The sequence below is a fragment of the Prinia subflava genome, chromosome 25, assembly GCF_021018805.1.
Source record: "Prinia subflava isolate CZ2003 ecotype Zambia chromosome 25, Cam_Psub_1.2, whole genome shotgun sequence".
Classification (NCBI taxonomy): domain Eukaryota; kingdom Metazoa; phylum Chordata; class Aves; order Passeriformes; family Cisticolidae; genus Prinia; species Prinia subflava.
Window position 1 is genome coordinate 3,254,210 of NC_086271.1, and position 27,168 is coordinate 3,281,377.

Genomic DNA, 27,168 nt, shown 5'->3' on the forward strand with positions numbered 1-27,168 from the left:
GGTGCCAAAGAAGCCTAAGTGCCCTGTTCTTGGCAGTCTTTGATACAGAGAAACAGAAACATTTACACCATAGTTAGGGGAATTGCCAGAAGCTCCACGTAATATTCAACATTGCACTCATGAGAAATCACAGTGAAAGGAAAAAAGCACGAAAAAAGAAATAAAGAAACCAGAAAAAGCAGCTAAGCCTGTGCCTAAAAGTTACCATCCAGACTCCAAACCTCAGACAGTGTGAGCTGGACCCAGTCTTCAAAGAATGACCATAAAATGTTGCCCATGGCACGTTTTCTTTGCACATTAAAAATAAAAAGGAAATCAGCGCTGGACCTCCTCAGAGTTTCCTAGTACTTCTCTAAAAAGTTCTCTGTTCTAAATTCAGGGGAGCAAATTCACAGGAAGACACTCTAAAGAGCTAACAGGCTTGTGTAGAATGATTTATTTTTGAACTAACAAAGGCCTAGTATTATAATTTGCAGGCTTTCCTTATCTCGTCATTCAGTTGGATGTAGGCAACTATTTTAATTTCAAAGACATAATAATCTTGTCTTTAAAACACAACATCTTTTGTGTATGCTGTGACTGGACATTCATTTTGATCTCGCTTCAGGCTGCTTTTATGAAATGCAAACATTTCCTTCTGGTGCAGATACATACGTGCAAGGGAAAATACAGTCATGGCCCTGTCTGTTAATAATCCACATTGGAACTTGGAAAATAAACCTTTAAAACAATGGTATGGAGGATGTAATGGTATCTCAGTTTATGGGAAGCTTTTTACACACATATTTTGTAAGTCATTTTTTATGTTACTAGTAATCAAATCAGTGCAACACCACATAAAAGCCCAAGTTTATCTTTCTCGGGGATAAAGCAAAACTTCAGAGATACAGCACTATAGCTGCCATAAGCAGAAGGAATACACAAAAAGGAGAGCCAGTCTTTGCCAAGCAGAACTTGAACCAAACACTGAGGATAAATTTGAACTTGGATGCACAAAGCAATTTCTTCCTGAATATTTCTGCATAGTTTACCAGACTCAATCTTTGCTGGAAGCAAATCCTACTCCTGCTAGTGTCTCATTTGCAAGTGACATTTTATAATTTTATACTTTGCTTTACAAAAACCATATTTTGGAGACATTTTAAATTGATAGTGGCGGTACCAGTACGGGTGAATGGTTTGCCCTTTTCCAGATAAGCACAGAAAGTGCTTATATTACAGAAGGAAAAATATTTTTTCCATCAGCTTCATGTGCACTTGAGAAGCCAAAACCTGACTACACATTTCTGGGAGGAGGCCACAGGCCTGATACTGCTTCCCTTATGGCCAGAAGGAAACTCTTCATGGATGTGACATTTCTTATGGAATATTTGTGGGTTACCTGCATTTAATGCCAGAAGCAACAAAGTGCATTTGAATATAATGCACTTTTTCAGCCTCAAAGTGCAGTTCTGTGTTGGCTGTAACCACTGATCATACAATTCCTATGATGGCAAAAGCAATCTATTTTAGCAACACGAGCATGCAGCTGAATTCCATTCATTTTTTGCAGAAGACTCCATCTTAATAAAGTGTGCATGATTTAATTGTAAGCCACTTATTTAGTCGAAGCAATTAATAGTTTATGAGTGGTATTTAAGAGATGTCTTTTTTCTGTACCTTCACACGACAAGATACTCCTTCAAGAGAACATGATTATGTGAACAAGGACAAGGGGGAAACAAAGGATAGAGCTTGTGCAAGAAAAAAACCATGGCTTTGTGGTTTATGCACTTTGATGGCTGAAACACTTAAAATTCAGCACAGCATTACATGGATGAACTAAACTGAGGTGTCACTTAGTACCATTAACTTACCATAAAATCTTATGCCTTACCATAAAATAAATACTTAAAAATTCCATATGGTCTCCCTCTGAAAGCAGACTTTGTTTCTTTTACATGTTTTGAATAAATATTGCCTGGGGCTTCATAATAAAGCTCCAAAACTTTTTGCTAAGAATACAATTCTATTTCAAACACTGCTTCTGAAAAACTGTCACTCAGTTCATCATGCTATGAGGTGTTCAAAGCCTGGCTGGATGGGACTTTGGACAACCTGGGATAGAGGAAATTATCCCTGCCTATAGCAGGGGATTATAACTGGATGATCTGAAAGAGCCCTTCCAAACCAGGCCATTCTGATTAATTCCCAAGAGTTAAAATAGCTTTCTAAAGATGTAACTACTAATTTCTTTAGACACATATAAAGCTCTGCCCTTTCAGCTACACAAAGGCAATAACTGGTAAAAAAAAACAAAACCAAAAAGTTAACCAGAAGGTTAATTAACTACCCTTGAGAAATTGAATATATTTGACATATTTTATGTCAATAATCCCTGACAAAAAACTACAAGTTATTATAATTTAGATACATGAAATTGTATTTTTTATTCCAAATCTCTTGTAATATCCTAAATTCCTTAAGACCAGCTTGGCAAAATAATGTCACAAACAAGATGTATGACAGAATTGGGCTGGCCTGCATTGCTCTATTAATGCTCTATGTTTTAATTTCTAAGCAATAACTAAAGACATACCAACTAAAAACAAGCAGGATGTAAAAGGATGGCTCAGCATAAATCATCTACCAGCAATCAGGTATGACTTGCCAGGAGAAATACCCAGATTTGCTAACTCTGAAGGGTTTATTTTCACTTAACAGCAGTGGATTTTCTGATGTGCACAACCAAGATAATTTCTGAAGCAGCAAATCAAATGGACTGGACCAGTTTGAAAAGAAACCTCTCCTTTTAAAAGAAGAAGGAAGGAAGCATGCTTAGAGATCCCAGACTGAAAAGCAGCATCTTCCAAAGGCATTTGGTGGAGGAATGAAAAGCAAAAATTTTGCATGAGCTGCTCTGGCCTCAGGTGAGTTTATCAGAGAACTAGTTTTAAACCTATTATAATTTGTAAATCCTAAAAATACATAGATTAAAGTCTCCTGACAAGAGATTTGCTTTTTAATTTTTTTCCCCTCATAAACCCTGAGGAACAGGCTTCTGACTCCCCAAGGGCCTGCAGAACACACATTAAAAACGCTGGTGCCATAAGGTTGGCTTTTTAAAAGCCTTTTGCTCTAAGTGGCCTGGCTCCCATTGTCAAGCACTTGGCTCCCTGGTTTAAGAAAACTGTCTGGTGCATATGAACTCTTGATCACAGACTTCAAAGGGGAGAAACACATGTGCAAGATCAGCCTCCCAAGACTGGTGGGTTGTCTTATAAAGCTGTCTCCTGACAACCAATTGCTCCCTGAGAGTGGATACACCCGGTGGGAATAGGAGCTGCGTGCTCTGTCTGTGCATAAAACAGCACTGGATGGCAATTTTCTTGAACAGAAAACCCCAATTTCGGTGTAGAAAGATGATCAAAACATCCCAGACACAAATAAAACTTATTGGTGATTTAATTAAAATTAACTGAATGTGCACAGCAGGGAAAAAAAAATCTCTCCCTTTGGGGCAAGTAAAACCCAAGAGACCACCTGTGCTGTTTTTGGCTGAGGCAGAATTAATTTTCTTCCCAGTATCCAGCTGTGGCTTTGGGAATTGCACTGAAAACAGACAGGTTTGATAATATAGAGATATTTTTGTTATTGCTGAGCAGTGGTTACAGTGTCATGGTCTCTTACACCTTTCCAAAGAGGAGGTGAACACAGATTTGGGAGGTGGCACAGCCAGGACAGCTGATTTCAGCTAAGCACACAGATATCCCACCCCACGTGGCACCATGTAAGGCAAAAAGAAGGAAGAGAGGAATGTTTGGAGTGATGGCATTTGTCTTCCCGAGTCCCTGCTGCATGTGATGGAGCCCTGCTTTCCTGTGGATGACTCAAATTGATCCTGTCCCAATTGAAATGAAAAAAAAAAACCAACAATGTGGAAGTCCACAGATGCTGCTCCATTAGGTGAGACTGTTTTGGATTATTTCTTTTTCTCCCATTATTACTAGCACGAGGTATGTTTAGATTTTTATCGTGGTCTTTGAAGGTTCAAATGCTCACCAAAAAAACCCTCTTCCCAAAATTAGATTACATAAATTTGGGAGAAACCTTTTCTGCATCCAGCCTTCTGACCCTCTTTCTTCATCTGAAGATCAGGCATGAACTACCAACACCACATTGTCCCACTCCAAAGCTCTACTCCAAAAAAAATTTCTAATCTAAAGATTAACTGAATATTCATGGAATATTTTTAACAGCATTACTTAGATGATATTATCACTACATCTTTTCTGGTATACATAAAATATAAGCCTGATTATTAGATATAAAGACTGTTAGAAAATGCTCAATCAAACCAGAATTCTGGCATTTTTTTCAAAGTTTGTTAACTCCAGGAGCAATATATCAAATAGAACTATCAAAGAACGGCAAATACCACACTTCTTAATCTCCATGGCAATTTCTGGTCTTTTCAATTCTACCAGTAAGACCTCCTAAAAACATTCTATTACAAAGACTTTTATTTTTTTCTAAATATAGATCTCTACAGGATGTCTAAATAAACAGTTGTAAATAAAAGAAAATGTCAATAAAATCCAGAAGGCAGATTTTCTCTCATTTGTAGTTATTTGCTTAGAATTTATGAAGAATTCAGTTATTAATAGAAAGAACTTTACAGTGCAAACCAGCCCAGTGGTCCAGCCAACATTTTCCAAATAATTTTCATGTAAGAAACGCTTGTCTCAGGGAAGTGCCACCAGCAAGTGAGTGAATGTATGGACACTGACAGCATAATAAGAAAGTTTTAGTTAAGAAAATAAAAAAAGAAAGGAGTTACATGTTGACTGCATTATTTTGTGTTTGTTCTGATGTGCTTGGGGATGAACTTGATAGATGTTGGAACCCTGGGCACTGAGAATTTCAGACTCCCTGTGCTGACAGGCACTGACCCCCAAGAAAACTCTGCATTCAACCTGAGGCTGTGGAAAAGGCTCCCAAAATTGAGTGACAGCACTGGGATTGTGGGTGTGTAGTTTGAATAGAAGTGTGTACTATCACACAGTGGAAAACTTAAGAGTTTAAGGGTTTAGAATACAGTAAAATATATAAAGCAAGATGGAGGATTTAGGGCAGAGGCCAGTCCTTCTTTTTCACCTTCTTCATGGGTTTGGGTGGTGTTTTGTAATTGGACAGAAAAATTTGCATTGCAGGCCATGGGTATTTGGTTATTGGGTTAAAAGTAAAAATAATTTAGGTGTCATTTCATAATTGGACAGTTTATCCTTGAAAAGCTTTACAGAGAGATAGAGACAGCTCCATTTTTAATTTGTTAGCTAGAAGTGCTGCAGAATTCACGGTTTGTGAAACTCAAACATAGATAATAATTAATAAACATCTGAATCTGAACAAGAAATACCATCTTGCACATTTAATCCTGACTCTGGCAGAAAAAAAAGATAAACCACAAGAGGCAGACAACACAATGACTTCACTTTGTATTTCCTGATGTTCCCAGTACCAAAAATCGAGCACGTCCAACACTTAGTGCCGTTGAGGCAGGCTGAACAAACCTGGGCATTTCTGAACCCTTTACACAGGCAAGAGGCAACTGCTGAGAGAAACCCCTCCCCTTTGATCTTCCCACCTTTTCGTAGTATTTGACCTCGTAGTCCAAGATGATCCCGTTGGGATGCTCAGGCTCCTGCCAGGAGAGGGACACGCTGTTCCTGGACGTCCTGTCCTTCCGTATGACCGTGATGGGGGACGGAGCTGCAGAGGGGGTGGGGGGAGGAGGGGAGGGAGAGAAGCAAACCAGGTTTACCTCCACTCCAGTTCCTGGCGAAGAGCGTGGTTTCCATTGCTGGAACCCTGGGCACTGAGAACTCCAGGCTTTCTGTGCTGACAGGCACTGACCCCCAAGAAAACTCTGCATTCGACCAGAACTGAGTGACAGCACTGGGATTATAGGTGTGTAGTCTAATAGAAGTATGTGATATCACAGGGTGGAAAACCTAGAGTTTAAGGTTTTAGTATAGAGTAATATATACAAAGCAAGATGGAGGATTTTGGGCACAGTTTAAGTTCCACTTCTTTCACCTTCTTCTTCATGGGTTTGGGTGATGTCCTGTGATTGGACAGAAAAATTTGCATTGTGCGCCAGGGGTGGTTGGTTATTGGGTTAAAACTAAAAATAATCTAGGTGTCATTTGATAATTGGACAGATTGTGCTTAAAAGACCTTGTAAAGAGTTAGAGACAGAGCCATTTGCTACTTTGCTAGCTAGAACTCACAACTTGTGAGACTGTAACAGAGATAAGAATTAATAAACATCTGAGTCCAAACACGAACTGGGTCCCTCTCAATTAATCCCGGCTCTAACAACAGAGAAGGAGATAACAAACCCACATTCCATTTCATCAACCCCCGAGCAAAGGTCTGGCCCCGCACCGAGGGCGAGCAGCTGGATCCCAGCCGTGGGACTCATGCCTTGGAGCACCCTGGCCCCTGGAAAACCAGATTTTCTCCTCCACTGGGGGACTGGTGGCAAGGCAGCAGATGGTTTTGATCTGCTACTACAGTGTAAGCAATGAAATATATTCAGTGCATGAAAATAACAGAGCAAAACAGCAGCACTACCTATTTGTTATAGTGCTGAGGTATTATCATTACCAGACTCTGCAGAACTCTGATCATATTTTTACAGGAAAGTCTAAAAGGGTGCTGGGATGTGTTAAGTACAAGGAGCTCCCGGTGCTCACAGCTGGGAATAACCATCAGCACAACTCAGCCTCTTTGGCATCACGGTTTGGTAAATTCTCCAGATGAAAACTGCTCCCATACACACTTTTCTTTCTTTGAAAATGAATAAAAAAAGAAAAATCTAAACTGCAAAATAACCTAATATTTTATGTGCATTGATCAGGGTTAGGCATGACAACTGCATACCACAGGTTCACCCACCACCCACAACTTGGAAATATCATCAATGTTAAACACACGCTAAAAATCGTAATTCCTTAAGATTCTTGAACATTGGTTCAGTTTTAGACCACCCAGATCCATAAGTTGTTCCAAGACCAGGTCTGGGTTTGCTAGACTCACTGAAAGCCATGCAATTTTTAAAAATTATTTTGGTTTGTTTTGTTTTCTTTGGGTTGGCTTTCCACTCCAAATGCTTCTCTTCCATGGCTTTGGCCAAAATTCATCAGATTATATTTTACAGATCACACACACTGAAGGTTGTAACTGTCATTTCAAAAAAAATCTTTTACTAATAAACAGCCTTTTATCTTAACATGTAAATAAAATCTGTTTATAAGTTCAACATTTGCTATCCTAATAAAAAGGCTCAAGAGCTGATCTCAACAATTTAGTATCAGCTGAAGCCTCTGAAGCTTTTATTGTTCATATAAAACTAGCTGCACTTTACAGGCATTTCATGTTTGCATGCTTCAGCCAATGCCCTTTCTGTTCGGGTTTTCATTTGTGCAAAAGAACTTTCAATAGCCAGGAGAAAAAAAAAAGAAAAAGAAAAAAAGAAAAAAATGAAAGGATTAAGTGAAAGAATAAAAGAACAAAAAAAAAAAAATTTGAAAATTCATTCTGCTTTTGATTTTGCTAAACTTCCAGCAAAATAGACTTTCTAGTCCCAAGTCATCATCTAAGTATTGAAATCCTCCTTTAACAGAGTGGAGGATCCACTTTTGCATATTCATTCCAGGCTGAACACATCCTCTGGACAGCATTTTCACATTTCAGATGGTTCACAAATGATTAAAAAATGGCTTTTTTTTTTTTTCTTACAGCAGGAGGAATTTATCCTGAATTTAAATTCCTAAAATCACTTTGGGAGAAGTAGACAGGATTTGTGTGCAACAAGCATCCTTCAGCAATTCCAGTTGAATTCCACAAACCAGTGCCAGAGCCAAAACACAAAGTGCTTAGCAGGCTGAACTTCCCTGCTGTAGCCAGCTCCATGGGAACTCATATATCCATACTTGCTGCTTTTATGCTCTCCTAAGTCATTTTTATGTCTTCTTTTTAAGTCAAGCTATTTATCTCTCTTTCTTTTTTTTTTTTTTTTTGTATGTGAATAGATTGTCAAGCCCAGTACCCAGCTGGTAACACTTCCCATTAAGGTAAAATTAATACTGATTTTATGAATAATTAATATATGATTAACAGAAATGGCTTTTCCCCTAATAAATGATGGTAATTTTGCTCTAACAGATTCTCAGGGCAGGCTGAAACAATCTTGCATGCTCCAATACAGATAAACTTTAAAAAAAAAAGCTTTCTTCCAACACAGTATTAATTATTTTGAGCTCATTTGCACACATCTCTGCAGATGCTACCAGTAACTTATCTCACAGCAGTTTATTAGAAAACATCTGCTCTGCAGTTATCAATAACATTATAAAACATTCATACACCTTCCCTAATCCCTAGGGTTCCCAAAGCTGCTCAGAAATGAGACATCCAGAGCGTCTGGAAGAGCCAGCATCCCCCTGCATGGGCTCAGGGAGGGGAGATAAATATTCAGGGGAACATAGTGTTTCAGCCACCCTTAATCTCACACCAAGGTGAGATAAAAAGGAAAAAAATTCCTGGCACAAAACTTTTCTTTGCTGGTCAGTGACAAGCTGGACTGTCAAAGTTTTAAATTTTAATGCAATCTCTTTGGATTTTTTTTGCTGTACCTGTTAGATAGGTGGGTTTGAAAAGTGTTAGAAGTCTTGAACCCAATTAAAGAAAATACCTCGTTCAGATAACTTCCAAGCTTATGCTTAAATCTACTGCAATCAATGAATTTAAGACACAGTAAGAGTTAAGGTAACCTGAATATGGCCCCAACCCAGGGCTGGGGTGTCATTCAGAGAAATAACTTGACATTTGGACCATTTAATTAATTTCTTTTTGTACACATGCCCAGAATACAACGTGAAACTTAATAAGCTCTGGTCTAAATACTGTCTAAACAGAAGCCAGCTTTAATTTCCATTTTGTAACATGGGAGCAGCTCTGTTACTGTATTTCACTATTTAATTGGAAGTGTCTGAAAATCCAGCAAAGAGAAAAATTGGGGTAAACCTCAATTATAAACAATTAAACAGCAAAGGCATCACCATGTGCAACAGTGCTTAGACTTTGGTCTTCTTTTTAAGGAAGAGAGAATCAAGAGTTTCCTGAAGAGAATGATCAAATTCAAAATCAGGCTACCAAAAGGAAGGGAAATACATGATATTTAGAACAGCCATTTTTCATTGAATTCCCATTATTTTTCTATCTTGAATTGAAAATCAAAAATGAAATTTCTATCTTAAATCTGCAGCTCCCACTGACAAAACCAAAGTTTGCACTCTGGGTTAGCAAATAATGAGACATTACGAAGCTTTTTAGGATTTAAAAAAATATGTGGAAGTATCAACAAGAGTGCAAAGGTTAAATTAGTTCACCATTTAGAAAACTTGCATTTAAAGGTAAAACTTAAGGACTAAGAAGATGTTTCAGTGATTTTTTCATTAATTCCATGTCTCTTATGCTGCTAGGTGTTTACATTTCCATCGATATTTTGATTAATGTATTAGTATTCAACCTCTTCACTTGAATAAGAACTGGGTTTTTATGACTAACTTTATGTTTGCATGGACACATATGAAGAGTTTTAGTCTCATGCAATGCACAGAGAGGCATTTTTACACATCACATGGTTAGAATTTGTCTGGCCCTGCAGCCTAACTGCTTTAAGCACTTAACAGGAACCTTGAAAACTCCCTGGAGTTAAGAGGGGAAATGTACTTTGAGCGCTCGGTGTTGTTAGGTAGCATTTGTGACAACTGGGAATGTGGATGTTGAAAAGGTAACAAACACAATGATTCAGGGAGCTTAGGCTCAAGTGTAAAAACCTCCTTAGTCATGACTATTAAAGGTGCAAGCAAATAACATGAAGGATCTGCAGAGACGACAATAAAACTCTGCTCAAATTGATTTCCCACTGAAACTGACCCCAGCAGATGATTTGTTTTCCTCCAGTTTAATAGCAGCTATATATAAATTTCCTTATTGACTTTTTCCTTATTCCCTGGTTATTGTTTTCACATGTGACTGGCTTACAGATGTATAAATGCACTGAAAGAAAATTCCCTGTCCTGCGACAGGGAGGACTCAGTATTAACTCTGGGAAGGCACATGTGTACAACTGCTGAAACATTTAGAGTCCTATTGTTTCTGGCTTAGGTTTCTAGGTCACAAATTAAATTTTAGGAAAGGATTTAATTCTAAAATGACTCACAGCTCACTTCCAGCTTTTGCTTGCAAACAAGAGTAAAATACGCTTTGCCTGGGGTATTCCAAACTGTGCTGAAAGATGGTGACCAAGCAGAATTGACTGTATTACTCAATTTTCAACTTCTGCCCTGCTGAACAAATGGAAGGCTTGTTCCTTTTTCTCTCTTTAGAAAATTGATGCTTTTATTATCTAATCATAATACTGTAATCTGATATAGCCTATAAATTTTCTTTAATGTCTGTGATGCCCCCAGGAGGTAATGTAGAACAAGAGCAGTAAATAAAGATCATAACCTGAAAATTAAATCTGCATTCTCTGACAGCAGGATCCACTGGGACTCAAACCTAAATCTGCCAGTCTTAGAGGACCAGCATCCAAACCACAAAACCATGATACAATCCAAAGTAGAAATACCAGTGCTTGGATGAACAAACCGATCTCTCTCTTGGAGGCAGTTTCTCTGGGACACTGGAGCCACATCCACAGTCAGGACACGAGAGAACTCACCACAGTGATGGGTCTGGCACTGCTCACAATGCTCCACACACACAATTTCATCTGTGCAAAACCGCCTAATATCCGGGTTTTTTGAGAACCAACCTTTTTCCTTTGTGTTTATGCATAGATTCCACTCTTCAGTTCCCAAGAGTCCCAAGCACTGACTCACAAATCAGGATAATGATGTCACACCTCCACGACATGTCACATTGACACGAGGTCTGTGAACAGCTGTGCTTGTACCTGGGATCTTTAACATCTCCAGCATCTATTCTGTGGATTAGTGTAGGGGGATTTATGACAGAAGCCTGCTCACAGAAAGCAGGACCTGCCCTGTTTTCAACCCTCTCTGGCTGCACTCCTATTCACTTTCTCTGTTAAGCACAATTTACAGCATTGTGCTGAAGCAAGCGAGTCCCATCCCACAGGCACATTCCAGGAAGGTCCCCAGGTGCCTCCCTGGGGGCAGGAGGAGGAGGAAACAGTCCCACTTTAACAGCTCTTCGGAAACCTGCTAAACCCTACATGCTGCTCCTCCAGATACAATTCCCCACCACTTCAAGGCACCTGCAGGCACAGCCCTTTGCCCTTTAATCTCCAGGGCACATAATGAAAGCAGCACAGTGCCTGTGTTTGTCCTCCTGCACCTCTTCCTTGAGCTGGAGCGGGTTCAATCTATTTTTATGACCTGGGCTGTGAGATGTCACCTGATTCTGTAGCATCACTGGATGACTGTCAACGTGAAGGTGACGTGCCTTCCACAAGTCCACTCATCCCACATCAGCAAAAAGCTCCTCAATCCAGCCGCAGGCTGGATCTTGGCAGGATTCCATCCTAAGGAAAGGCGTGAAAAGGCTCACAGGTTTCTGGGAGAAGGGCTATCAAGATCACATCTACACACGTCTGAACGTGGAAGGAAAGAAATAAGACAAAACTTCAAAGGCAAACACAAGCAGGCTGCCATTGGATGAAACAAAGCTGGGCAGATTTCTCCCAGGAACAGAAGAAAAAATTAAAAACTGGTTTCTTCATGGCTGTTCCAATGGATGACTGCCTGCATGATGGCAGAAGTGCCCAAATGCATCTGGGAAAGGCTCCAGGCTGTGGTTACAGGCTCCAGAGTGGCTGCAGGCATTTCACAGGTGCTGTGGAAGAAAGACTGCAGGGAACTGGAAAGGGGGAAACAAGCAGCTTCAGCAGGAATTACACCAAAAGGCAGCTGCTTGATTTCCCTCTCGAGTGCAGAGAAAGGCAACCTTCTGGGCAGCAGCTGTCACTGGCCAAGTGATTATCAGAGATCATTTCTCACTTTTACAAATAAATTCTAAATTAAAAGAAAACGTCGTTAAGTGTAGCGCAATCATGTTCTTTACTTCTCCCTCTTTTTTATTAAAAGAGATAGCAAATGCCTTCCCCAGAGCAAACAAAACATTTGATTTGCTCATATGTTTAACACATGTATAATAAGTCATGGAAATGCCATGTCCATTTGGGGAGGATCAGGCTGCACAAGGCACTCGCTTCAGAAACTGAAAATTATGGTGCTGTGGCATTCCCAGCTGTTATTTCAGAGAGGAGACAAATGCTGGATGTGCTTTCATAAGGATTCATCCCAAAGGCACTCACAACACAAATGTTGTTCTTTCTGCTCTCTGTTGAGGTGGTGATGGTGGGAGCTTTGCAATAGTTCATATTTTTCACTGAATGTGTTAAGACCCTATCAGTTTAAATAAACTGTTTTTCTTTGCCTTTCCTACCCCTTTGTTACATTACCTCAGAGGATTTTAGAGCCTCACATTTCCTGGTGTGAAGTGTTCAGAAAGAAGAATTTCTTCACTATGCTCACAACATCAACATTCAGGTGCTGAGCAGGGTTTCCCCTTCTGTGCTAATTTGATTATTTCCTCAGCCAGAGAAATCCCATGCACAATCTAACAATATAATTAGGAACTATCTCTGAAAAAAACCATTATCCAAAACTAGTGAAGACAATTGCCCTCAAATAAGCAATATATGATACAAAATATTTTCTCTGCTTTTAAGTAATCACCAAGAGCTCCTGAACTGGTCTGTCACTAAGTCTTCTCCACCTGCTCAGAAAACACTATGAAAGGAAACAACATTTCTGAAACTTCTCACCCTGTCATTTGGAGCAATTGCTTTTGTGGTGGTTCATCAGGAAAGAAGAGCCTCTAACAAAAAAGACAGGAAAGGTGCTGACATCTTTCACATGTTTTTGGATTTAGAGATTATTAATTTTTTTTGTTTAAAACATTTTTTTATATACATAGAGATACAGTTTATTAAAGGGAATGCTAAAAAGAAGACTCTTTTTGCTGTAGAAGCTGACACTTATTACATTCATAATTCCCATTGCAGGAATAGTCCCCAAACCCAAAGAAACAATTTTTCCCATCTGTCCCCAGCTTTCAAATTGCCTAGAGGGAATTGCTTCAAAAAGCAAATTGATAGCTCGGTTTACCATCAAGAGGAACACGATTTCCCTCAGTGATTACTGAGAATGCCAGCACAGATAACAGAGAGAGACAGAAGTCTAAGGTTTATTATTTAGTGGAGGACCTGCTTACCTACATTTCTTCATTTTTGTGTGTACCAAACTATGATACTAAATGAGAAAGGCTAACAGGAGCAAGCAAAGAAAACCATTACCAAGCGACTGCTGAACGAAATATCACCGTGATCTGTGGAAAAACCAACTAAAAGCTCTGAAAAACTCCCAAACTTCACCTGTGAACTTTCTGTCAGGTCAGGGGCGTTCACACGAGGACTGAGCACGCACTGAGGAGCCCAGTGTGTGTCACAGACTTTGAAGCCTTGGCAGAGCTTCCTTGACGTTCGGGGGAAAAGGGATCAAAGCCTTTGCAGGCAGAACGTCTCTAGCTAATAACAGGCTATGCATGGAGTGACATTGTTAAAACACTTCCCTTTTATATCCCTGAAGGAGTTTTATTGAGTTAAAATGATCCTTGAATAGCCTCTGGGCTGAACTGTAAAACACATTTGAAGAGCGTAAAATCTTTATTTATGCCAGGAATGTTTGAAACTCAAAAGATAAATGTCATTCAGAAAAACAAGCATGTCCTAGGTATTCAGTACGTAATGGGGCACAGCTGTAATAACAGTCAGTGAACCAGAGACTCCCTACATCATGTCATTAGCTCACTTTTAATAAGTCTATCTTCTTGTCCTTTTTATAAGGGCCATAGGGAAAGAAAGAAATATATCATCCCCCAAACATCTGTGCCTCTCTCAAATTGTCTCTCTTAGAAGACAGATCTACTTAAGGGACTTGCCTTGGGATATAGGTTGTAAAGTGCACACAACCCTCTCTAAATATGGATTTTATTTAAACAGGGAGCATCACACATCATTTGTGAGCTGCTGAAGACAGTGCAGCGCAGGCTGAGCACATAAATAGCATCAAAGTACCTGCAAATAATCAAATACATACACTGAAACAAAGCTTGGGGCTGAACTTATTCCCTGGAAGCCAGAGATTTCAGGCAAATAAAATTCCGATTCTGAAGAGGTATTAACAAGCCTTCCAAGGAACCACAAAAGTCCCTGCTTAAAACAGGACTGAAAAATTGACTGGTTCTTTCTCCATTGTAAATGGTTGTCCCCCAGAGCTGAAATTAACATATGGCTTGGAATTTTCAATGGCACAGGGAAATCAAGATACTGAAAGCAGCTACATCTGCCCTTCAACACTCTTAATGATCCTAATTTCTCTATCTAGTGGTTACTTCTGTTCTCAAGGTAATTTTTAAAATAATTTTCATCCTAGCCTCTTGTAAAAACTCGGTAGAGCCTTATTGGTTACCTTCTCCTTAAAGAAACTGATTTCCTATGGCTTTTCATGCCTGGGTTCCATGATTAAACAAGATGATTAAACAATTGCAGGGCTTGTTCTGCTTTCTGGCTTTTAGAAGTATAAAACATAAAAGCAGGAGACTCCAGATGATCAAACTACTGCTTGTCTAGGGAAGCTTGAGGTGATATAAGATAGATGTGAATTATTTATTTGTTATTATTTATAATATAAGAATATTTTGTTATTATTTATAATATAATAATAGCTTTGCATGAGATGCCTCAGTTTGGATGCACGGGTTGTTACTCTTAGCTCTCTCTAGGAAAAGTCCCTGACAGAGAAAGAAATCAACATTTTGCAGGTGCACAACTGGCCTGTGGAGAGGCCAAAACTCAGGGTTAGGCACTTTTGGGCTCTCAATTGAGAAGCATAATCACTTTCCACAGTGATTAGGAAAACACTGCCATTTGTAGCCCAGATTTAACCCACAAAAAGCCCTCTATGTTTCCTCTGCAGGGACTCCTCTTTATTCTCCAATTTATTTACTCTTTGCATCCTACCTGCACTGTGTGGAAGAGCCGTGGTGAGCTGAGGACAGAATTTGAAGTCGTCTCTGGTTACAAGGTGTCCCCTTTGTTTCTCTGCTGATGCCAGGATACCTGACAGCACAAAACCCTTTGGAACTGCTTTAGTGCTGACACTGCCTTATCGTAGCCGAATTTAGTTGCTATCACCTTTTGCAGCTGCACTCCTGAGACCTTGTGTTAAAAGGCCTTAAGTCCTTAAGAACTAAGCTCCATTTAAAGCTGTTACAGTGTGCTTGTAGTGATCAAAAGAAAACAATCTATTTTATTACCAATGAAACAAAGAACTGAGGTATTAGGGGGAAAAATAAGGAAAATATTTGGGGATTGGCATGAGTAGATGGGGAAAATACAGAAAATTTAATTATTTTCACTAAACTTTGATGTTAATAATAATTTTGCTGGAAGCATGAACACTGAACCATCAGAAATAATGGAAGGGGTAAGAGTTCAGGAAGATGCGCATGCCAAGTTGGTGTTTTGAGAAAGAATATTCAGATTGATGTGGAGCAGCTGTCAGGAAAATGATGTTGCAAAAAGAGGGTCATAGACTTGACCCCCTTGTTCCCATCTGTCCTTTACAGAGTTTTCCTTTTGCTCCTTCTGCTTGCTCTGCCCCATGGCCCCTCTGGTCTAACCCGGATTTCTGACCCCTCACGGTTACCCAGACCCATTTGGATATGGTACCTGGAAATCAAGGATAAAGCCGTAGAAAAGCTCTCTTGGGACAGCATTCTACATCTTACAGAGCTAAAAATGTGCTTCTGATATTTCCCTTCTGTGATCTGACCAGTGAGGGAACGCAAGACAAATTATAGTTTTTGTAATTATACTTTAAGAGACTGGTTGTATACATTCTTAAAGCCCAATTTTAACAACTTGCAGAGTTTCTAAGGGAATTCTAATACAGTAAACCAACTGGCATGATCAAGAGATAGCACAATTAAACCTGTACTAAACCACATCACCTAAATGTACTTAAAGAAAAAATGGGCTATGCATAAAAGTCGAAAATAAACTGCTTAAGCAGCCTGTGGGTTACAGTGAGCAGAGCTGCTATTGCTTGAAATGCTTTGACTTTACCACATTGCAGGCACTGTGTGTTCCACAACTAAATCCAAATCCACCTTTCGTGCCAAGGCAGCAGCTCTGGGCCCTGGGGAAGCAAGCAAAGCAGGAGGCCTATGAAGAAAGAACTTCCCTGCTCCTGGACAGTTTAGTTTTCTGGACTGTCCTTGGGTGATTTCTGACCACTGTGGTGATGAACAGCCTGAAAGGCAACACCTCTGAGAGAAGAAACAGAAGAGAGGGTAATCCAACAAGGATGCTCCAAGTCACTGATCCAAACATCTGAAACAATGAACTGTAACAGTAGTAAATTGAATGGACATAAAATGCAGGTTCCAGAGCTGAATCGGGTAGATTCACCTCTGTCTGCCCACTGCACAGTCAGACAGCCCCTCAGCACAATGGGAAATGTAGTGGCTGGGGTCAGGAAACAGCCTGTTCTCACATTTTCCTGCCTCCCACTACAGCTGATCTGTGATTTAAGGAGAAAACATACACCCTCTAGAGTGAAAAACATTGCAATAACACAGCCCACCGGGAGGATGCCTACTTAGAACAATGTTAGCTTGTCTGTGGTTTCAGGAAGACAGAACTGGAAGCATTTTGGGGACATGGTGTGGGATGGGAGGACGTGGGAGGAACCTTACTGAATGTTTTCTGTACAAAGCCTCCTGCAGGAAGCTGCATGGTGCACAACGACAGAAATTTCAGCATCTAGTCTCTCTCTTCACTGGCAAACATTGCTCCTAAAAATTTTACTCCTAACCCAATGCCAGGGAAGAGTCTAGAATTCCTCACAACTCTCAGGAAAGTGGAGCCATGTCGATTGGAAGCAAATGGCAGAGCAGTGCAGCGATGAGAGAGGCTCTGATCCCACAGCCAGGGCACACTGCCGTGCTCATACAGGGTCTCAGAGGCTTTAAGGAGCCCCCACGGAAGGGGAGCAGCCCTTTTGTACCCCATCAGCTGTGACACCACAATCTAACTCAGTATTCAGCTCCACACCCCCATCACGCTGGCAATAATTCAGAGCCGGGGAGACAACTTGTAAAGGAGAGGGGGGAAAAAGAAAAAGCTGTGTTTTAAACCTCTCTAATTTAATGTTAGCTTTTTACACGTCTAACATCAAAGGCTTTTTTCACTTCTATTTAATCAAAATTAATCACTAAGATTACTACAGTAATTTACGTTGGAGGTTATTGAAATGAGTGTTTTATTAAAATCTGGCTTTATTAATAAAACACATTCTGGCTAAGGAATCATGTGAGCCTGCTATTAGAGACTATTAACCAGGAACTGGGAGTTAATCATAACAGTCATGCTGCCAGCTTTCTTGACAGAAACACACACCGGGTTTGTTCCTGCTTTTTGCTTTGATGGGAATATTCGAGTCAATCAGTCACCCCAGCACAGGGTAAACTCTGCAAACGAGGGAGAGGAGGCAAAGGCAGCTCTGGAGGAGGGGAAGGCGGGCAGGAGGAGACTCACCAGCCTGGTTGGTCGTGATGCTGACAGCAGCGAACTGCCTGGGGAGGGCGCTGAGGTCGGAGACGCCGTTGAGCGCCTCGATCTCGAAGGTGTAGTTGGTGTGTGCCAGCAGGTCCACCACGGTCACCGTGGTGTTGGCCAGGCCGCTGCGCCGCGGCAGGAAGCGCACGTGGTCCCCGCACGGCTCGCAGGGCCGCGCCACGCCGCCGCACTGCTTGCACACGATGGCGAAGGTGACGTCCTTCCTGCCGCCCGTGTCCAGCGGCCAGCTCCAGTCCAGGATGACGGAGGTCTCGTTGATGTTGGAGATCACGTTCCTCGGGGCGGACGGCGGTCCTGAGAAAGGGAAACCGGGGAATGAGATTTGCTCCCCAAGGATGCTCCGAAACGGGAGTAACGAGGGCGCAGAAATACAAAAGTAAGAAAACATTAATAACCAAGCACTTCTGGTTATTTCCTGTGGAGACTCCTGAAATATTTCACTAGATTACAGCCCTAGGCTAACAAGAACCGTGTTTTCTTATAGGGAATCCCCTCAGGGTGCAGTTCAGGATTGAGGGCTGGGAGTACTGGCAGCAATATAAAAATCTCATTTCTCCTTCTCGAGCCTGACAGGGTACGAGAAGGAGAAAAACGAAAACAGAAAAGGCGCAAACCCAGCCCACCGATTTTCAGCAGCCTGTCCAACACTCGAGAAGACAGGAGAGGGAGTGGATGGCTGACTGCAGTGGGACATGAGAGGAAGCAAGCAGGCGAGCTGTGGTGGAGGTGCAGATGGAGCACGAGAATGACAGCCCCGAGCAGAATGACGCTACTCACTGGTGCAAGCCATGGATGGAGGGTCTTTCTCAGAGCGAAAGTAATTCTTTTCACACCTGCAGTTCAGAGATGCATCTTCGTAGGTGGAGCTGTGAGGGGGGCATTTGGCACACTTCACATTGCCAGCAGAGGCTTTGTAGAACCCAGCTCGACAGGCTGCAAAGTAACAGGAATAGAGTTTTAAATTCCAGGGACATCTTGATTCTAACACGTGACTACTGCCCTGGAATCTACCCATATGTGGATCACAGTTTGCAGACATTTGTGGTCTAAAATTACAGACTTTTCTCATAATGAGCACTGACAGAAATAAAACCTCTTGGTAGAATGGAGTTCATGCATCAGCTTGGATTTGCATTTGATTTTGCCTGGAAAACAAAACAGTGTATTGCACCACTAAGAAGAAACATTTTCTATGCTTCATTTTGAAAACTTCACTCCCTTTTTCTTCTCTTCTGCTTAATTTGCCAAAACCTTTGCCCTATCCTGCATAAGAAACTAACTTTATCCTCTCTCTGCTCCTAACATTTTCTCACAAGGGCACACAGATTGTAAACTACATCTCTTCAGTTCATCAGGTCAGGGGTAAGCAAGCCAAAACCAAGAAAATGACCTGAACAGAGAAAGATCTCTTCTGCTTTTGAATGATCATGTCAATGAGCTGATTCTGATACTACCAGGAACTTGCATGATCTGTATAAGAACGATATTTTGGGGGTTAGCAAAGTCATTAGATGTGCAGCCTGAGGAGGGGAAAAGGTCTGAACAAATATCCCAGCATCTTTGTAAGTGATGGAGGAGGGAGGAACTGTTATTGTCTATCACCAAAACCTAAATAAACTTCTGGGCAAGGCAGATTTGTTGGTTAGCTCCTGATGCCAAACACCCGAGCAAAATGCTCAGGCCATGGTGAGAGAACAACTACTCTGCTCTTCTCTGAAACATCTTAGTAAGGGACAGCCTCCTCCCACTGCACTGCACACAGCAGGAGGAGCACGAAGGGTTTCACAGGGAAGTGCCAATCTCAGCCACCCTTCAGCACTTCCCAGCCCTGGCAAAAGGCAGCGTTTGGCTGCAGCTGCTCCCTCCGACTTCCAGGCTACATCACAGCAGCTGGCAGAGACAGCTCCTGCTCCAAGTTCTCTCCTGCAAGCCCTGGGGAAACAATCCAGAGCCTGAGCCACGGGCCCAACAGACAATCTGTTACAGAAGAATTGCTAAAAATGACCTTGTGTGACCAGCATGGACCTGCCAGACCCAGCACAGCCCGCCCAGCAGGCATTTCTGGGGTTCCCCTCTCCTCAGAGGCTGCCAAGGGGGTTTGGGGATTCCCATTTCATTTGAGGAAATAAAGGAAGCCTAAACCCTTCTTACAGCCCTCCACTAGGAGGAAGTGCAGCAGGAAACAACTGGGTTTGCTTTGGATTTTGGTGGGGTTTTTTTGTTTGGTTGTTATTTTTGCAGCCTTTTACGACTCAAATGCCATTCTCTCCCCTGTGCTGCCCCGTGAGGTCTTTTGGGCAGGCCCTTTTGGTGGCCCTCTGGTTGAGAGAGGAACCTCCAGTGATTTACCACCTCTGCTCCCAGCCCTGGGACAACAAGCCAGGCAGAAAAGAAAGGATGCCAATCCTGTTCTTGCTGGCAATAATAACTAAGCAAACACAACAAGGAATAAATATCACACTTCATCTACCTAATTCATACACAGAACTTCTATCAAAACTTCCCATGGAAACTTGCTACCAGATATTAAACTCCAGTGGTTTTGCTTAAGGGACACTTTTACATTTATGGGCAGTCATACACGAGACAATGATGTATTTATGATTCTAAACAGTATTTTTTAATAAATATCTATGCTAGTTCAATGTAATGACCAAAAAGAAAGACCCTACCACCAGTATTTTAATAAAGCAATGAATTTAATATAAGTAAGCAAGCGTGCATTAGAAGTAGATGGATTCAGAGGGGTGAAGAAGAGGAATTGCTCCATTCATCAATGTCCCTTTCATCCCTCAGGGGAAAACTCATGGACCTCATTTAAGAAAAGGTGGTGATGGTCAGAGTGAGGGTGACAGTCAGATTCCTGCTGTCCCAATATGCCCTAGCAAGGGCATCCCAATCTCATGTCTTCCCCTCAGGCTGTCTTGCACTTTCTGTCTTTGTCTTTGTCTGTCAGTACAATTTAAGATTACTCACAACTGCAGTCCAAAGGGAAAAAAAAAAGGCATTTACACTTGAAACTGAAGCTCAGAACTGGAGGTGCCAATGAAAAATATTGTCAATGTACTTACTATAATTATTCCTTTCCTAATCATTTTTTGTAATTCTGAGAGAAATGCTGAGTATATAAGAGAGAAAGAGTTGTTACTTCAAAATGCAGTAATTTCTCTATCAGGCAAATTGGATTACATGTACTGACAAAAGAAGGTTTGGCTTTTTGAGGCAAGTACCACGGCTTTGGTTTCAGTTAGGATGAAAAAAATCACAGGAATTAGCATAGGAAGTCTTCACAGAATCTCTAATTTTAGCATGGAAACCAGCTGTGAACAGCAGTTGCTTTTTCTCAACTATTTCTTGCAAAAACTGAAAATTTCTTCTTTCTCTCACAGTGGGGAACAATGCAGGAGGAAGAAGATGCAATGAGAGAGGAAGAAAAAACTGGTTAGAACACTACAAGTGGATAAATGAAACTTTGGAAGTTTCAATATATGTGACAAACTGTACAGCAAGGCTGGCTGGTTTTGGTTTTTTAGGAAGATTTCCTGAAGCCTGTTGGCTCGGGTGACTCCTGTGGTAACTCCCAAATGCAGCATTTAAAAAGTGTGTTTAGTCTGATTTCAGTCTCTTTTATTTGAGCGGGATGCCAGGATGACTTTATTGAGTCACCTGGACTTCCAGGACTCTGGTTGTCCTTGTTGCTGTATGAACATGAATTTCCTTAAGCTCTAACTGATGAATCTGCCTCGGAGACAGAGAGCAGGGTAAGTTCATTCAGTGAGAGGAAAACAAATGTGTCTAACAGTCTGTGGTAGCTACTGATTAAAGGAAAGTGATTGTCTTTTCTACAGCAAAGTGAATTTTGCCTCAGCTTGACTAATCTGCCTGGGATGAAAGCATGCTCCTAATTAAGGGTTAAATTATTAATTTAAATTGGAATTAATTTTAAATTAAAACATAAATCTGTTAGTAAACAGGAGCACTTTAGCATTCAGGTCCCGCAGCCCCCTGCACACAGAGCAATCCCTCAAATTCCCAGCTGTAAACACCAAGGAACAAGTGGAGCCCGCGCTGGTGACGTCCCAGCCCCAGCACTCCAGGCTTGACAGGACCCATCTCCTGCACAAGGTCAGAGAAACTTCATCTGCAAACTGCCTGGCACTCCCCAGCCCTGCAGGAGCTCTGCTTTTCGTGCTTTTTAGGCAAGGCTGGAGCACCCCAACACGCTGGAAGTGGATTACACAGCCGTGGTGGTGGCTGACCAGCACACACCAATTGATTGTTTCCTCTCTTTGTTCCTCTGCTCCTCATTAAAGCAGCGCAGGGGTGAAATGCCGCGGAGACATTAAGGCCCAGCATTTACAAAGAAGGGAATTCAGTCACAAACCTGTCCAGCTCACAGATAACACATCCTCAGTGCATTAACCAGACAGATGAGAGTGACTCTGGGACAAGCCTCCTGTGCCCTGCAAGGAGGACAGGGAAGCATTCCCCATGGAAGTGGCCACTCCTAGAGGGGCTTTGCAAACTATTCCCACTGCCACGTGAGCAGCAGCAGAGTCCTAAAGCTGGGCCTGAGGTCACAGGATGACCTTTGGCTGGGCAGGTGTGTTGGGCAGGCAAACACAGAATCCATTAGGTTGGAAAAGACCTCTGAGACCATCAAGTCCAACTTATCACCTACCACCACCATGGCAATGAGACCATGCTATGTCCAGTCTTTCCTTAAAATGCTGCTGCCCACACACAGTCTTGCATCTCTGAACTGTTCTCCAGTTCCTTTTAAAGTGTTTACACAGCTTTTTGCTCCCCTGTTTTCACTATGGCACCACATTCACCAGCAAAATATTTAATGTAGGTTTCCTTCGAAATCTCTCAGAGCAATGAAACCACCTTTAGCAGCTCTCATTGTTTATTAGTATTTGGAAAGCCATAAATACTATAGCATTCTGTATGTCTGTATCATCCTCTCTTTCTCCTGAGCCTCTGTGTAACTTCTTGAATACAAACTCAGCCCAAAAAGGCTTCTAAAAATTAGACTGTATTTTTGATTTATATTTCCACTGAACTTCAGGCACACTTTCTGTCATCAGACCTGAATAAAAAGGCACCACTTAAGTGAGCAGCTCTCAAAACTAAAAGCTGTTGCTGCACATGCAGAGCAGACTTTCTCTGTGATGGGCTGTGGTGCTGGCACCTGAGGGAAGAGGGAAATAAGATTAAGAAAGGCTCTAATGAGGGATAAAAGCTCTTCTTGTGATTGGACCCAATTACCACTACTGTAAGAATATCCCCAGGAAGAGGAAAGGATATTGACTTTCTCTCCTTGCCTGTAGTATTCCATTCTGTCTGTTGAAGAAATAAAAACACACAAATGTTCTTAGTATTTGTATTCTTACATCATCCATGAGATACACATGGGGCAAGGATTCAGTGCAAGGTGACACTGAAATGTCTGTAGGAAAACACTCTTCAGAATGAGAACTTTGCATTATTTACACCTGAAGGCTGCTGTTAGCACAAAAAAAAATCAGTAGTATTTAATCTTCCTCATGAGTAAATTTCTGCTTTTTTCCCTCCCTGCTTCACATTTTATAGTCATCTGTGACCTTAACATATTTTAATCAGTTGCTTCTTAAATTGCCTTTACTCCCAGGTCAAGCCATTGAGCAGAAACAATTCCTGTTCTTTGTTTAATAACTGTTACTGGCAGACATATTAATTATATGTACATAAGAGATAGCATTGTCCTGAGGGAACAACACTGCACCTTTCAACCACAGCCTGTGCTAGCTGTGCCTTCAAGAGAGCTTCTGTATTACCTTTTGTGCAGTGCATTACAGCCAGGATTGCTGCTAGCAGCATTGTTTAAAGTGCAATTGAATTCAAAAATATGTTAAAATTGGGAAAAATAATTTCAAAATTGGGAAAAAAACAACTTTGAGGTATGAGAATGCAAGAATTTGTGGAAAATTAATGTACAGACATTCTAGTCACTGGCCATTAACTGAGCCATTTTATTTTTATTTTATCAGCATCTGGTCTATTTAGTGTTGTGAAATTGCCATTTTAAGCCTAGCTGATAACTAAGCCGCTCACTCCCTCTCCCCTCATGGGGTGTGGGAGGGAATCAAAGGAGCAAAGTGAAAAAAGCCTGTGAGGTAAGAGAAAGACAGTTTAATAGGGAAAACAAAGCAAGGAATTGATTTCCCACTCTCCGTCAGCAGGCAGGTGTTCAGCCATCCCCAGGAAAGGTGGGATGGAATATCCCTTTGGCCAGACTGGGTCAGCTATCCCAGATGAGTCCCCTCCCAAAATGTGTGAGGCATTGAGGCCTCTCTGCAGTCAGTTTTGGGGGAAAAATCTCAGTGGATCACTTGAAGAGGTATTTAAATCAGGAATTTAATACCCCCATGTTTATAAGTACTAGCTTTTGCTTTCCATAAACAAGAGGTTTTCCTAACTCAAAGCTTGGACACACTGAGATACATGATGCTATTACTTTGTCAAACAAAGCAATTTCATGTTTTGTTCTCTAAAAAAAACCCCTTAATCTGCAGACAGATGAAAAATAACTTGCTAATTCAAGCAACACTGCAATGTCAAATCTAAATTAAAGAAATGCCAGAGAAAAACCCACCAGAACCAGCTCGAACAGTAAAAAAAGAGAAGGTCGTACAAATACACACATGGAGAATTTCAAATGATCAGTTGGCAAGGATAAAAGGCAAAGAAATGCTTCTTCCCTGAGCTGAACTTACACTGTGAACTCCTCAAAGGCAAACGAGACATTGTACTGTGATGGCTTCAAAACAGTAAATTTGAAATAAAAATTAATTCAGGCTGAGAGTGCCACAAAGGGATAACTGTGGAAATGCTCGGGTTCAGCCTTTGCTCAACCTCCCCCCTCTATGTCAGAACTCTAAAGAAAATCAAAACAAGAACCACCATTCCCTCCCAGAGTAAAGCAAACAGACCTGGCAGCCCCTGTCCCACAGGCCACCAGCTCGTGATAAGGTGTTTTCCCTGCAGCCCAGTGGAAAAATCAAGATAGTGCCTGGTAATCCCTGTGGGCCAGATTTAGCTAAAGAGTAAAAAAACAACTCTCCTAGCTCGGGGATGTTTATGTAATCTCCCTGTGCCCAAAGCAGGCCACATGAGCAGGTTCAGAACAGGAAAGGTACACAAATAAAGAAGAAATCAATTTCCATGCAGATCCTTACCCAGTACCCATGTCACACCTAATGGTAAGATGACACAAAAGTGGAAGGCCAAGAGGGAATCACCATTTGCCATCCCTAATTATTTCTGCCTCACACCTACAACCCAAATAGCGTTTCAAAAACCTGGAAATGCAGGGTTACAGATATCTGTTAATTTACTTTTTTAAGAAAGATAATTATATTAATCATCATTGTACCTGTCCTTCACGTAGACTATCCCATATTTGGGGGGTTTTTGCAAATTATTGGTCTCAATGCATTCTGCTCCAGCCTAGGTAGTTGATGCGAAGTGCAAAAATTCATCTTTCCTTCAATTTACCTGCAAATTTGTTACTTTTTTTTGCCAAATCAATGTACCCTTGGTTTTTATTACATGACAGGAAGACCAGCTGCTCCTGACGTGTCCTCTCGAAGCCATTCCTCATCTTACAAAGATCTATCGTGAGCTTATCTTCTCTGTGATGAGCTAACACAAACTTTTCAATCAGCTTTTACAGGAACATCTTCTGATCCTTTGATCATACCCATCTCAGTTTCTATACTGTCCTTTATCCAGTGGAGAATGTTCTTATTTTTTCCATAACACATCTGATGAAACCAATTGATTTATATATTGGAGTACAGACTATATCTTGTTCTCTGACACATTTGGGCCTTTGTTTTTTTATTTTGAGCAATGCATGAAACATCTCTCCCAGTTGTCTGTGTCAATGCACAGATCCCACGTCAAAACAGTTAATTCAGACATATAAAAGGAATAAATTTTCTCCCAGGGATGGAGAGAAGATGAGGATGCCTTTACTGAGGCTGAATATTCTTTTGCAACTTTCCACTTCTGTTAGCACGTACAGGAGCCTGGTGCTGTCCCTGTGAGAAAATTAATGCAGAGGAGGCTCCAAATCCAGTGTCACCTTCTAATCAAAATGCTGCCTGGTGGCTTGTGTGATGTTTCAGAGAGCTCAGCCCAGCTCCCTGATGACACAGGTCCACTACTGCAATTTGCATGAATTAGTACCTTTGTTAGGAGTCTCGGCAGAGCTGTCAAATTAATTGGAAAAGAAATTTAACAAACGCCTTCTCCCTCGGAGGTTTGTGCTCAGGTCAGGGCTGAGGCACTTTGCTCGAGCAGTGTGGGGGAAGCTTGTGTTCCTTACACCCTTGCTGAACTTATTTATTTTGCTGGTAAAAAAGAGAGGACTTTGGTTTCTTGTGCTGTTAATTCGGTACCTGTCACAGGCAGCCCACTGACATAAAGAAGACAGTCTATTTCTAATGCTGCTTTTGGCTGGGGTAGGAATATTTTTTTTTATAATAGCTGTTATGGGGCTGTGTTTTGGATTTGTGCTGAAAGCAGAGTTGATAATTCAACAGAGTTTTTATTTTTTGCTGCTGAGCAGCACTCACAGAATCAAGGTCTTTTCTGAGCGGGCTGGGGGTGCACAAAGATTTGGGAGGGGACACATCTGGGACAGCTGACCAGTCTGGCCAAAGGGATATTCCATCCCACCTTTCCTGGGGATGGCTGAACACCTGCCTGCTGACGGAGAGTGGGAAATCAATTCCTTGCTTTGTTTTCCTTGTGCATGGCTTTTGTTTTCCCTAATAAACTTCCTCTCAGCTCAGAGGTTTTCTCACTTTGCTCCTTTGATTCCCTGCCACACCCCATGAGAGGAGAGGGAGTGAGCGGCTTAGTTATCAGCTAGGCTTCAAGATGGCAATTTCTCAACACTAAATAGACCAGGTGCTGATAAAATAAAAATAAAATGGCTCAGTTAATGGCCAGTGACTAGAATGTCTGTACATTCATTTTCCACAAATTCTCGCTTTCTCATGCCTCAAAGTTGGTTCTATTTACCAGTTTTAACATATTTTTGAATTCAACTACTGGAGGCAAGATATGGCCAGAGGCACATAAAGTTTAGGATGCAAACACAGGAGATACTTTACTGTCCTCCCTTGCAAAACACAACCAACCAACCAAAAAAACCCCAGCCCAAAACCGAAGTCCACATTTTAGGCACTGATATGAACAGGTGCTGAAAAGCTAAAATTGAAGCTGAAATTGTGTGCTTATGCCTTATTCAGTGCTACTTTCACTGCCAGCCACTGACTTATTACTTCTTGAATTCACTGAGAGCTGGTGCTGGGAAAGGGAAGCTCTTA

General features: G+C 41.3%; 1 protein-coding gene across 3 annotated transcripts in view; it reads right to left on the minus strand.

Moving 5' to 3' along the window:
* EPHA3 (EPH receptor A3) overlaps positions 1-27,168 on the minus strand; it is a 176,744-nt gene that overhangs the window by 43,151 nt on the left and 106,425 nt on the right. For all 3 annotated transcript variants that reach the window (XM_063419284.1, XM_063419285.1, XM_063419283.1), the window contains exons 4-6: positions 18,563-18,718; positions 17,744-18,079; positions 5,627-5,751 (exon numbers count right to left, since the gene is read on the minus strand). In XM_063419284.1, coding sequence (XP_063275354.1) covers positions 5,627-5,751; positions 17,744-18,079; positions 18,563-18,718 — 617 coding nt within the window. The remainder of the gene's footprint in view (positions 1-5,626; positions 5,752-17,743; positions 18,080-18,562; positions 18,719-27,168) is intronic.